Below are 13,514 nucleotides of genomic sequence, written 5' to 3' on the forward strand. Positions count from 1 at the left end.
GTGGTTGCCAAGAGGGAGGCAACTTGGGGAGGAATGGATTGTGAGTTCAGGATTAGTAGACACAAATGATTATATATAGGATGGATAAATACTAAGATCCTATTGCATAGCACAGGGAACTAAATTCAGTATTCTGTGATAAACCATCATGGAAAAGAATATGAAAAATAATATACGTATATGTACATATACATATGTTATTATATTGGGCTTCCCAGGTGGCTCATTGGTAGAGAATCTGCCTCAGAGAGGAAATGGCAACCCACTCCAGTATTCTTGTCTAGACAATCCCACGGAGAGAGGAGCCTGGTGGGCTACAGTCCATAAGGTTGCAAAGAGACTGACATGACTGACTGAACACGCACACATGCATTATAGTATATATATAGGTGAATCACGTTGCTGTAAAACAGAAATTAATACAACATTGTAAATCAATGATATTTTAATGAAATATATTTTTAAAATTTGTCTTAAATATACATATATTTAGGAGCCGTCCTGAAACCCTCACCTGTCTGCAATTATTGGGTTCAATTCACACTAAAGACATCTAAATCAATTATAATGATGTTTCTTAAAATTGGACAAGTATCACATAGCTTTCTCTGGAATGATGGACCTGGGGAAAAGCAAATTAAAGGAAAATTTTAAAAAGTAGAAAACTATTCTAAGGGTTAGTAACTATACATTCTGTGGCATTATTGAAAGGAAGTCCTCGAAATTCAGATTTGTGGAGATGTTCCACTTATTTAAAGTAGGCCATCCCAGGGGCTTTCTTATAAGAAGTTAAAATTAAGGAATAAGTCTTTGGAGGACAAATATGGAAAAAAAAATTTGATGATCGTATACAGTCTTGATAGCTCATTTGGTAAAGAATCTGCCTGCTATGCAGGAGACCCTGGTTTGATTCCTGGGTTGGGAAGATCCTCTGGAGAAGGGACAGGCTACCCACTCCAGTATTCTTGGGCTTCCCTTGTGGCTCAGCTGGTAAAAAAAATCTGCCTGCAATGCAGGAGACCTGGGTTTGATCCCTGGGCTGTGAAGATCCCCTGGAGAAGGGAAAAGGTACCCACTCCAGTATTCTGGCCTGGAGAATCCCTTGGACTGTATCGTCTATGGGGTTGCAAAGAGCTGGACACGACTGAGCGACTTTCACTTTCACACAGTAGCTGAAGCAACAAAGTATAAGATTCCTTAGAATGAGAATTCTGAATTTTGGTGACTCTTCACAGGAGAGAATCTAACCACTGAAAAAGGGGGGAGAAATCACTTGAGAAAGAAGCAATAGGGAGACACACCAGGCCATCTACTGAAACAAAGAGGAGGGTTAACTGAGGTTTGTCACTGTTGGTCAATTACTTTGGGAAGATCAAGAAGCATGAGAAAACCTGTCATCAAATGTAAGATACAATTATGACGCAGTAGAAGAAACATCAATTCCTACACCTGGAAAGTTCAGAGGTGGACTTTCAGTCAAACCGCCCACTACACAGGCAAACTGAGCCCGAGGGCAAGTCACATTTCATTCTTTCAGTCACTTCGAATAGAACTATTTTGTTGTCTTGGCCTTGTCATCCTTTTTGCCCCTATACCTTGAAACCTGATCTCTGAAACCAGGGTATTCAGTGGAAGTTACTAACAATGCAACTTTTGGGAGGGAGATATTCAAAATTCAGCAAAGATTATAATTGGGATAAAATTTAAACTAAAGGGGTTGAGGGTTTCAGTGTCATTCATTTGAATCTATTACCTGCAAAGCAGTGCCCCAGGTATAATTCTTATGTTTAATTATCGCTGTGTTTTATTCTAAGAAAAGGTAACTCCACTTACACTAACTATGGGGGAAACTGAGAAGAGATCGACTGTGGAAGCTGTGGAAGAAGATAAGTCATCCCCAAACTTGCAGCAAACACTGGTTCCCTAGAAGGACATTAAAGAGAATTTCCATTTCATCCAAGTGATAAAGTGATTTGAAATCTGGTGGTCAAAGTCCATCCACACCCCACACTGGAAAGGATCAGTTATTACATCAATCCTACAAACCACTAAGCACCAGTGTCAAAAATAAAAGAAGCAAAAGAAATGAAAAAACACCTCTTACTCCTAAGGAAGGAGAACCCCAAGGAAGACACGTGATTTTTCTTCAAAATGAACAGCCCAACCCCCTCAGACGGCAGAGAGGCGGCTCCTAGACCCTGGCTAATGTAGGTCCTTTCTAATCCTATAATTTTCAGAAAGACAAACCTCTGTTCTGATAAACAGCTATGTGTGCTAGTTCAATTTCTGAATGGCTCAAAATTTCCAATTTCTAATTTATTTGTCATTTTGTCCAGTAAAATGCATAATATAAAACATGTAGTTTCCAGGATGCCAAGTTAGCTATAAAAAAGCATGTCATGAAAGTGTTTTAGCATAAGTAAATTTTACAATAAGACTTTCACTCTTAAGGAACAAAAAATGGAACTAAGATTATGGCAGGAGAAACAAGTGCTGACAATTGATATCAGTTGCATATTTCACTTACCTTAGGTTTTCTGCAGTACTCAGCCTAGTAACAAAGTATCTAATATGTAAGATCAAATGTTATATAATTTCAGGCAGTTTTTTTTATATTTTAGAATATATAAATAACCATCTTCCCTTCTGTGTTTGCTTTCTTCTACATACCTTGTGGACATAAAGCTTTTAAGATTTATAAGAAGTAGAAAATGTTTGAAACTCAAATTTGTATTAAAACATTATTCTTTGCATGAATACACTGACCCATTTTTTTCTAAAGTAAAAATAACCGCTAGATTTTTTGCTTGCATTGAAAATATAGCAATCACAGTCCACTTATTACATTCACACACTTTTTCAAGTTGCACAACTGACCTTCTTTTCTATAATATGGAGTTAGTCTAAATTAGAAGTAATTGCATTAAGGAACATTTTGAAAAGGAGAATCCTGTTGCTTTTCTTGCATTTCAAACAATTTGGTTCTTTAATATTTCTTTGCATTTCCTTGCATATTTGTAAACATGGCTTTTTTTTTTTTCACTTAAATCAAAACATCTGACCACTTTAGGGTTGACAAATGATACCCTGTTAGACAGTTGAACAGAAAAGAAGAATAAACTCACACATGGAACAGGTTTCCAGAAACAGAAATAAACATTCTTCGCAAAGAACTGATACACTGTAAAGCCCATCACAAGACACAGCATGAAGATCAACTCTGTCTTTCTAGCAAGAACTTGAGATATTTGAGTTCATATCACTCACCTGTTTGGCTCAGCTGGGATGTGCTTCTGCTCCTTCGAGACACTATGGCAACCACTTTGGCACTCAGGCTGGACCTCCTCTTCTTCCCACCTGCTCCAACGGTGCCCACAGCTGTGTCCGACTGGCTGCCATCATTATGCTCCAGTGTGTACATCTCTCCGCTCATGCTTGTGCTCTTGGTGATGGCTCTTCCGGAAGTCCCCATCCGTCTGCCTTGCATTTTAGGGGTAAATGAACTATATTTACAAAGTAAAAATATATATGCATCCATAAATTACAGGTCAGCATAACTGAAACTCTAAATCTCATTCATTTTGAAATAATCCAGGCAAAATTCTAGAGTGAAAAGCCAGTTGAGTAGTAGTCCTACAGCTACGAATACGATCACATCACCACTGTCAAATGTTTACTGGATGCAGCTTGAAGCAACAAGCATTTCAACACAGAGTCATCTATCAACTCCTGGAAGAGAGGCTAGTGACAGGGAAGTAGATGTAACTGATCAATTTTGCCAATAGTTCCTCTGTTACTTTCAGGGAAAAGCTAAAATATTTCAGTCAATGAGATAAGTTCATATACATTTCTGAGGGAAAAATATTGTTAAAAATGGATACCCTGAATTTGCCATACGACAAGGTTTAAAAAAAAAATGAAAACAGTGTTTGCGCTGGTTTCTCTTTGGGATTCCAACTCATAGGCACATCTTTTATTCTCTGAGGCTTCGTGAACCCAGGAAGGGCTGTTAATCTGGCAACCCCCCCAGCCTCTCCCCTTCTCCTTGCTTAGCCCCTCCTGGTCTATCTCCTCCACACAAGTTTTCTCTCATTTTCATCCTTGGAATCTTCAAACCCACAGGTTCTGGGTCCAGATGTCCTTGCTTTTGTTCCTTTCTGCAAAACTTACTTGTCTGTGTCCTGAGCTTGTCTCAGTGTATCTGACAAGATCATTGGACTTCTTTCCCAAATGAATGAATTTCTGCTCAGGCACCGTAGAAGGTTAATGGACAGACCTCTCTACCTGCCCAAGCAAAGGTGTGTCCATGAGCTAAAGTCGAAGGCGGGGCAGAGAGGGCCAGGGGAGTAGGATTCTTTCTGTCTCAACTGTGTTGCTACATATGCATTTCCATTATTGACATAGACTATCCCTTTTTTGGTCCAAAAAAGGCCTGTTTGATATCTTTGAAATGGCCCTCTTATTTTATGTGTCCTCAAAATATCTGCAAAAACTGGCTCCCATGACCTTTACCACCATCTGGACTTTCTATTTCTTGTCTGGAAATACTAAAGATATCACTGAATGTAGCTTAAATGATGACACTTCTTATACAAGCCAGAATAGACCCTAATATGATGAGAAACAATAAAACAGGAAGCCTTGGTGATCATGTAACATGTCTGTGGTTACACACACAATGAGTGTTTCAGCAGAAAGGAAAACTGGTACGGCGGCTCAGAAGGCAGGGAAAACAGAGGACTGTCTGGACCTTAGGATCCCTTCAGAGACCGTGAACGGCAACTGAGACCTGGTTTGACCAGAATAACTTGGAATGGTAAACCCTAGCTGTGTTTCTTGAGTCGGTCCATGCCGACATTCACGTGACAGCATTCAGATATTCATATTGCTTCCCTTGACTCTAATCACCTTTTCGTCAAGCCAAATGCTTCTTAAAGCGATTCGCAAACCTGGTAATTTCGCTACGCATGTTATGCAGTCTCTTTTTACAATCATGAAAAGGACAGTTTTACATATGATCAATTTAACACTGATTTCTGAGAGGTTTACATACCCAACTCTAGTGGACTTCCTTTGCAGATAAATATTATGGCCAATTTATTTCGTGTCCTCACCAATTTGTTTGAATGTATTTCCTAACTCTGTGATCCTGCTCAAGTCCTCTCTTAGTGTCTGGTTTCTCTACTATTTTATTCACACGATTCTGCTGAAGGATATACAGAAATGACAGGATTTGGTCAATTTCACCACTATAATACCCATCTTCAAGCAAACACCTGCGACTGAGAAATCCATAGTTTTTCATCTCTCAGCAGTCTCCTCAGCACACTCCCCACAGTGGTTACTGAAATCGTCTTTTCTAGTGATTGTATTTTTACCTTTATTGTAAAGTACAGATAAACCAACACACACCTTTTTTCTTCACATGATTCATGAAAACAGAACCATATCACAACTCTCAATCTGCATTTTAAAAATCACTGCACAAAAGTACTATTGTTAAATTTTAGATGCTGTTATTTAGGTTATAGAGAAGTTTGAAAGAACAGGAAGGTGTTTTCTATAATAGTTCTATTATGAAAATGTATCCAATGAATGACGAAGATTCACAAATTTTTCATGGTTATTTAATTACAGCAATGAAATGTTCTACGATGGCAACAAATAAAAATTCTGAAAAAAATCAGATAAATATGTACAGTAAACAATTACCATTTTTTGGTGGGGGGTGATTTAAGAAGTTATGTTAAAAGTAAGTCTATGAATAAGTAAGACACATTTTTTTTTTTTTTCCTCAGAAAATAAAATACTTTGTTTAGGAGCTCAAAAATCATTATGTGATCTGAATCGTTTCCTGAAGAATCTAGAACATCACATGTTCAAATGGAACATGTTAGAGCATTTTCAATTCTGTTGGCTAACTGAAGGGAGAGGTTTGGAGTTGGGTCTAACCAGCCACATCAATTAAACCAAAGGAAAGGTCACAGTCTTAGCACAGATTTACCTCTGTTTGCCTGTTTCTCCTTTATTCTGCTTCCATCATCCAAAAACTGATTCCTGTCCTTTAGATGTGCCTGAGTCCTTCAAGATGCCCTAGCAAAAGGCCTTTTGCCTTATAAAGCTTTTTGGGCGTCTCTGTCAAGCACTGACTACTGCCTCCCACCCCTGTATTTTATATTTTGTACCAGTCACAGTACGACTTGGATACTTAATATCAGCACACACTAAACATTTGCAGCATTCCTCCCATTGCTGAGTAAAGTGAAGTTCTCAGCTGTGTCTGACTCCTTGCAGTTCCATGAACTGTAGCCCGCCAAGCTCCTCTGCCAACAGAATTTTCCAGGCAAGAACACGGGAGAGGGTTGCCTTTTCTTCCTGCAGGGGATCTTCCTAACCCAGGGATCAAACTGTGTCTCCTCTATTGGTAGGTGGATTCTTTACCCACCTGGGAAGCCCCTAAACTGAAACTGAATAAGTGAGTTCTCACTATACAAACAGGCTGACACAACCCATCTTTAAAGATCAAACAAACAAAAACCCCTCCTTCAAGACTCTCCCTAGCTACTGACCTTGTGCTGAAACCTCTGGGCTGTACGTCCTCTCTCTCTCTCTATTCTCTCCTAAACTAAGCAAAACCAGGTTCTGTCACCAGCACTTCATCCATACTGCCTTTTCCTTTCATCAAAGTCGAAAAATGACTCCACATGGCAAAATCCTACTATTTTTCAGTCCTCATCCTTTTGACATCTTCATACGTCGTGTATTAGACAAAGCATTTGATTCTGTTGATCCTGGGACACTCTGGTCTCATAGGTTTTCCCACCTTGTGCCTCCTGGCAAGACTTTCATTCTCTTTCATCACTAAAACTGGAGTTCTCGACCCCTGCTCCCCACACCTCTGTAACTTCAGGAGACCGACTCTCTAGGTGTCTCAGCTGGCTCCAAGTTTTACTTTCTTCTATGTTCTGCCAATTTTCATGGCTTTTCTCCACCTCATTGCAGGCCTTGACTCTGAATTTATGTACCTTTCTTGTGAACTGCTGGGGTTTGTCTGAAAAGACTCTCAAAAATGTATTCAACCCAATGAAAAAACTGCCTTTTCTAGCACATTACATTAAGGGCATGCCACTTACCCAGTTTCTCAGAGTGATACCTGCCTCCTACCTGTTAAGAAAGGAAAAATCTAAACTTGGAAATGAGATTAGGAAAACAAAACAAAACTGCTTTACCTCTTAATGCCATGTTTAAGGATTATCTCCTAAGAACCTCAAGGGCATAAAAGCATCTGACTCTCTGAGGGAATGGAATATTTATTGACTTATTATTTACTCTTATAATACTTATGGTTCAAAATTTTTACAACTCTGTAAAAGATGCTATGCAGATGGGTCGCAAAGAGTAGGACATGACTAGGTGACTGAACAATAAAAAAAATGTTAACTTGAAAATAACTTATAAGGAGCAAATGATCACTATCTGGTAGTGAGGATAACTCCAAAGGATAGGGTTTTATTGACCTAGAGAACATGATCCAGTTGGGATCAAACTGGACAATGTTCCAGCATTCTCTTTTTTTTCCCCAATGACTATATATTTGTGTCTATATGCATGTCATCTGAGGAACCAGTTTGTCTCTCTGTTGGTTTGCTCACTAATGAGTTAAAATTTTGACATTTCCTATATATTTTTCTGACAACTGTTTTAAATTTGGGGATTATGTTTTAAGAGTGTCGGAGATCCTATAAAAACGCCCAGATGGACATCCGCTGTACCTCTGGGCAAGGCGCCCCATGAATGCTCTGAGCCCAATGATGGTTTTTTCTGGCTTCTGAATTTAATATCAAGAGACAAGAGAACATTGCTTTCAATTTCTGTTTTGTTTTCTTAACTCTGGCCTTGTTTTGTTTGCTGCTGGTTCTGCTTCCTGGTGAATCTGGCTCTTCTTTTGCTTTGTCTGTGGCCAGTGGCAGCAACAACAGAGGGTCTGTCTACAGATGAAATCGGGTCGATAGAAAATCTCAGAGGTGTATTGAGAGCTGGGTGGCAGATGACAGAAAATCTGGTTTTTCTGTCTGTTAGTAAGCTACAAAAGTTCATATCATTCAAGAAAATGTCCATAATAAAGAACAGCCCTTCGTGTTCTGGGATTAGGTTTCTGTGCCCATTTCCATCTATGTCAAGTGGTAAGATTGTAACTACTAGTTTTTTTTGCATGTTTAGAAAAACAGCCTTTTCAATTAGTGAAAGAAGTCTCTCACTTTCTGTACCTTAGGGATGCTGATCTGGGCAGACAGATATCAACTGAACAGAGCTCCTGCTCTGACTGATCTATGCAGACATAGTTCTCATGCAGTTAACTAAAGAATTTCCAGGGGGAAAAAAGAAACTGAACTTCTAATACTGTGAAGATGCTTCTCTTTCAAGAAAAAGCCATTTTTAAGAAATGGATGACTCAAAATAATTTTAATATAAGAATCTGAATCTACAATCAAAGTGAATTATTTGAGATAGCAAACAAGTTTGATAAATTTGGCTTAAAAGAAGCTTTATGAAAACCATGATGAGAGGTCACTTTGCAAGCACAGCACAGCTATAGTAAAGGGGATGCTAACAGGTGCTGACGAGAATCTGAAGAAACTGGATGCCTCATACACAGCTGGTGGCAGTGTAAAATGATGCAGTCACTTTGGAAATGGTTTGGCAGTTTAGTTAAACAAAGCTTAGAGTTAAATTAAACTTTGAGTTGCCATGGTACTCAGTAATTTCATTCCTAGATAATCCATGAAAGTGAAGTCCCTCAGTCGTGTCCGACTCTTTGCGACCCCATGGACTGTAGCCCGCCAGGCGCCACCGTCCATGGGATTCTCTAGGAAAGAATACTGGACTGGGCTGCCATTTCCTTCTCCAGGGGATCTTCCCGACCCAGGGATCAAACCCAGGTCTCCCGCATTGAAGGCAGACGCTTTAACCTCTGCGCCACCAGGGAAACCCAATTCCATCTAAATTAAATGCCAAATCAAGAGACAAATGTAGATAAGTGATCACCAGGGGCTAGAAGAACAGGGGGAGGGGTATATGCCAAGGGTTATGGGTTTCTTTGGGAGACGAAAAAAGTGTTCTCAAGTTACCTAGTGGTGATGGTTGCATAGCTAATTGTGAATATACTAAAAACTACTGAAATGTGTTATATGTACCATAATCCCAAACTCCTAATTTTTTCCTCCCTCTTTCCCCATCAGTAACCACAAGTTTGTTTTCTATGTCTGTTAGTTAGTTTCTGTTTTATAAATAAGTACACCTGTACTTTTAAATTTCATATATAAGCTGATAAGTGATATTTGTCTTTCTCTGACTTCACTTAGAATGATAATCTGTTGTTCCATCCATGTTATTGTAAATGGCATTGCTTTCATTCTTTTTTATGGCTGAGTAATACTGTGTTATATATATATATATATATATATATATATATATATATATATATATGTATGTATGTATACACACACACACACACACACACACCATATTTTCTTTATCCATTCCTCTGCCAATAGATATTTAGCTTGTTTCCTGTCTTGGTTATTGTAAACAGTGCTGCTATGAACACTATAGAGGTGCATGTATCTTTTTGAATTAGAGATTTTTTCTTCTCAAGATATATGTCCAGAATGGGACTGCTGGGTCATATGGTAGTTCTATTTTTAGGTTTTAAGGAACTTCCACACTCTTCTCCATATGGTTGTACCAATTAACATTCCCACCAACAGTGTGGGAGAGTTCTCCTTTTTTCCACATCCTTTTCAACATTTATTATTTATAAATTTTTGGCTGAAGGCCATTCTGACTGGTATGAGGGGATACCTCCTTGTAGTTTTAATTTGCATTTCTCTGATAGTTAATGACATTGAGCATCTTTTCATGTGTCTTTTGGCATCTATATGTCTTCTTGGGAGAAATATCTATTTAGGTCTTCTGCCCATTTTTGATTGGGTTGTTTGTAGGATGTTTATTATATGTGCTGCTACTTGCTAGGCTGCAAAATTGCTTGTATATGATGGACAAACTGTTATGCTCAATTCTCTACCTCCAGATTTTCTCTATCAAATAGAAGCTGAAGTTAAAAGTTGACAAATGGGAAGTAAATCTAAAACAGAGGGGATGTATGTATACATATAACTCATTCAGTCTGCTGTACAGCAGACACTAATACAACATTATGAAGTTAACTATACTCCATTAAATTTTTTAAAAGTTGCAATTAGAACAGATGGTTCCTTTTAGACTATAAAAAAGTGACAGAAATATACAACATATTCAAGATAATAGATGTGTTTTTATTTATTAAATAAAGTAAGGAAATAATTTCTTACAGTAAAATACCTGAAATATAAATAAGGATAGTGAAAAACAGAAAGCGGGTGAATTTATTAAATTGTAGGAGGCTTGAAGAAAGTAAATTATTTACTCTGGTTTATTGTAGTTGTAAACAGTAAGTCGAAAGTGAAAAAAAAACCCAGAACTTTAACTAACTAGCTCTATTTAATGGAAATCTTCATAATATAGTAAGAAAGATCTATGAACCATTTACTGACAAATATTACATTAATGCAAGATTAGAACTGGGTTTTCTGTTAAAATGAATAATCTATATGCACTTAATCAAATCAATAGGACTTCCCTGGTGGTTTAGCAGTAAAGAAACTACCTGTAATGAAAGAGATGCGGGTTTGATCCCTGGGTCAGGAAGATCCCCTGGAGAAGGAAATGGTAACCCACTCCTGTGTTCCTGGCTGAGAAATCCATGGACAGAGGAGTCTGGCAGTTCATGGGGTCACAAAAGAGTTGGACACAACTTAGTGGCCAAACAAATCAAATCAATTATGCTCAATATTAAGACACATCAAATTTTATGTATTTTAAGAAAGAAAAATGCCATCAACTGTAAAATATATATGGAATTCATATATGGTATAGTACATACCAGTGTGCACTGTATGAATAGAACCAATGAAATTACGGTAGTAGACAATGTAGAAACTCATTTCAATCAAGTGTTTTTTTAAACGTTGATAAAATGAAACTGGAACCCTGTGAGCTCACTTTCCCTAAAGTAGACAAAAAGACTTTGCATTACCTATAGACATCCCAGAGATCAATCACATAAGGAACCCAACCTGTACCTTTCATTGTCATACTCTAGTTCCTTATTCTAATATCAGATGACTGGCATGTAATTTTGGAACAGAATGAAAAAAAAAAAATGGGCCTGATACAGCTTCTCATTTTCAGAAAGTAAGGCAACTTTTAGGAAAAGCTTATAGGACACTATGTAAAGACGATTTCCACTCTTAATAATAAATTTAGCCTAAAAATAATTATAATCAATTTCTGTATCTGGGACACAACAAAAGAAGGTAGAAGACTACCATGACTCTACCAGAAGGCCAAAAAAGGATAAGTAATTTAAGGCATATGAAAAGATGGCTATAATACATACAAATTCACTGTATGTTTTCAAATATGCAGAAGTCTCCTCAAATTATTTGAGTCCTACACTTGTTTGGATCAATATACAAGTTGTTAATGATGAACGGTCAACACAAAAGGAATTTGCTGATCAAGAAATGCCCAGGCATCTCGCTCATAATTTCTAGGAGTTAAAATTCTGGGACTGATAACAGGCTAGTGTCAAATTCCATATAAGCATATCTACTGGACCTATTTTGACAGCAGTATCACTTTAGAACCAAGGGATGTGCTCAAGTTAGATCGCTATTTACATCTGATCCCTCAAATAGACCTTTTGAAGTAGTTGTGTCTGTGTAATTCTTACTGCATTTCACTCACACACAACTGGATTTATCTATGAGCCTATAAATACTCTTTGTATTGAGGACTTACATATTATTGATCGATTCATATTCATTTGGTTTATTTCTAATTAGCTTACCTACTTAGAATTATTCTTAGGTATTTCATGTTTCTAATTATACTGTATTGATGTATTTTATAAATTTCACGTCTTAATGTTTGTTGCTGGCACATAAAAACACAACAGATTTGTTACTCTTGTTGTTACTGTTATTACTGCTGACTCTCTCCCATATGTTGCTACTGTTACTTTTATTCTTACTACCCATCCCATGTGTTCCCTATTTCTTCCTCCAGTTTACTCCCAACTGGGGATTATTTCCTTCCACATGAAGGGTAGGTTGGCTGGTGATGAATTCTTAGAAATTTCATCCATTCATCCTTGCACTATCTGAAGGATATTTTCACTGAGTAACATGTACCATGGAGAAGGAAATGGCAACCCACTCCAGTGTTCTTGCCTGGAGAATCCCAGGGACGGGGGAGCCTGGTGGGCTGCCGCCTATGGGGTTGCACAGAGTCGGACACGACTGAAGCGACTTAGCAGCAGCAGCAGCAGCAACATGTACCAAGCATAAACAGTAGGTTTTTTCTGATGTTTTTCTTTTTTCCTCCAGCATTCTTCTTTTCAGTCATTCCATGGGTTTGGGACTTTGATAATATCTGCTGAATTTCCAGCCAAAGTCTCACTGTTTCTTTCCTGAACATAATATCTTTCTCCCCTCCCCAGGATTATTTTAAGAAAAATCGTTTTCTTTAGTTCTCAGTACACAGATCATAATATTGCTAGGTTTGTTTTTCTCTCCCTCTATCCTGAGACTATGAATGGCTGTTGGATTTACAATGTAATGTATCACTACTACAATGTAATATTTCACTACTTTGGCAAAGTTCTCAGCCAGCCCTACACGACTCAGGTCTTGTTTCTGCCACTGCTCTCCTCCTGGGACTCGGTTACACTCTTCAGGCCCCCTTTCCATCTTGTTCCACTTCTGACTTGTTCTTCAACTTCTCTTTGCTCTCGTGTGAATGTATATACTTTCCACAGACCTGGTCACTAACTCTCAGTCCTGCTGTTTCTAATATGCCATTAAACCCACCTATTAAATGTACTGTCAGGGTTTTTTTGGGGGGGCATTTTTCAATTTAAAATTATCACTCAATTTGTAAAAATTGATTTCAAGTCTTTGCTGAAAGCATTCCTCCCACTTTTTCTCTAGAACATATTGATCATGGTTATTTCAAAGTCCCTTTTTGATAATGCTATTGTTAGTTTTTCTTGTTAGTTGGTTGGTCCTTTTCTTCATTAATTTAAGTTAGATGCCAGACTTTGTGGGTGAAAACCTACAGAGGCTTTGGATGATATGATTTTCCTCCAACAGGAGTGAAATTGTTTTTGATTGGCAGAGAGAATAAATCCTGCTCCTGTTCAGAGCTGGGCTTAAAGGTCTGCTGTTACTTGAGAGTGTGATGCTATTCCCAGAGTTTGGCCCTCCTGGAATTTGTCCAGGACATCAAAGTGTTTCCCATGCACTTGAAGTGTGCATGGGGTCTCCCAGCACCTGGAAGCTTCTGGAGAGTTTGCTCAGAAGTTCATCCTCCAGCTGCTGTTGTTTGGTTAATTTCTTGGTTAATTTCTGGGC

General features: G+C 38.1%; 1 protein-coding gene across 1 annotated transcript in view; it reads right to left on the reverse strand.

The window, feature by feature from the left end:
• The window catches only part of RIMS1 (regulating synaptic membrane exocytosis 1), a 594,395-nt gene that overhangs the window by 68,098 nt on the left and 512,783 nt on the right, over window positions 1–13,514 (reverse strand). Inside the window, exon 29 of the mRNA XM_052651478.1 lies at window positions 3,268–3,503. Within this exon, the coding sequence (XP_052507438.1) occupies window positions 3,268–3,503 (236 nt within the window). The remainder of the gene's footprint in view (window positions 1–3,267; window positions 3,504–13,514) is intronic.

This window comes from Budorcas taxicolor, chromosome 14 (genome assembly GCF_023091745.1).
Source record: "Budorcas taxicolor isolate Tak-1 chromosome 14, Takin1.1, whole genome shotgun sequence".
Classification (NCBI taxonomy): domain Eukaryota; kingdom Metazoa; phylum Chordata; class Mammalia; order Artiodactyla; family Bovidae; genus Budorcas; species Budorcas taxicolor.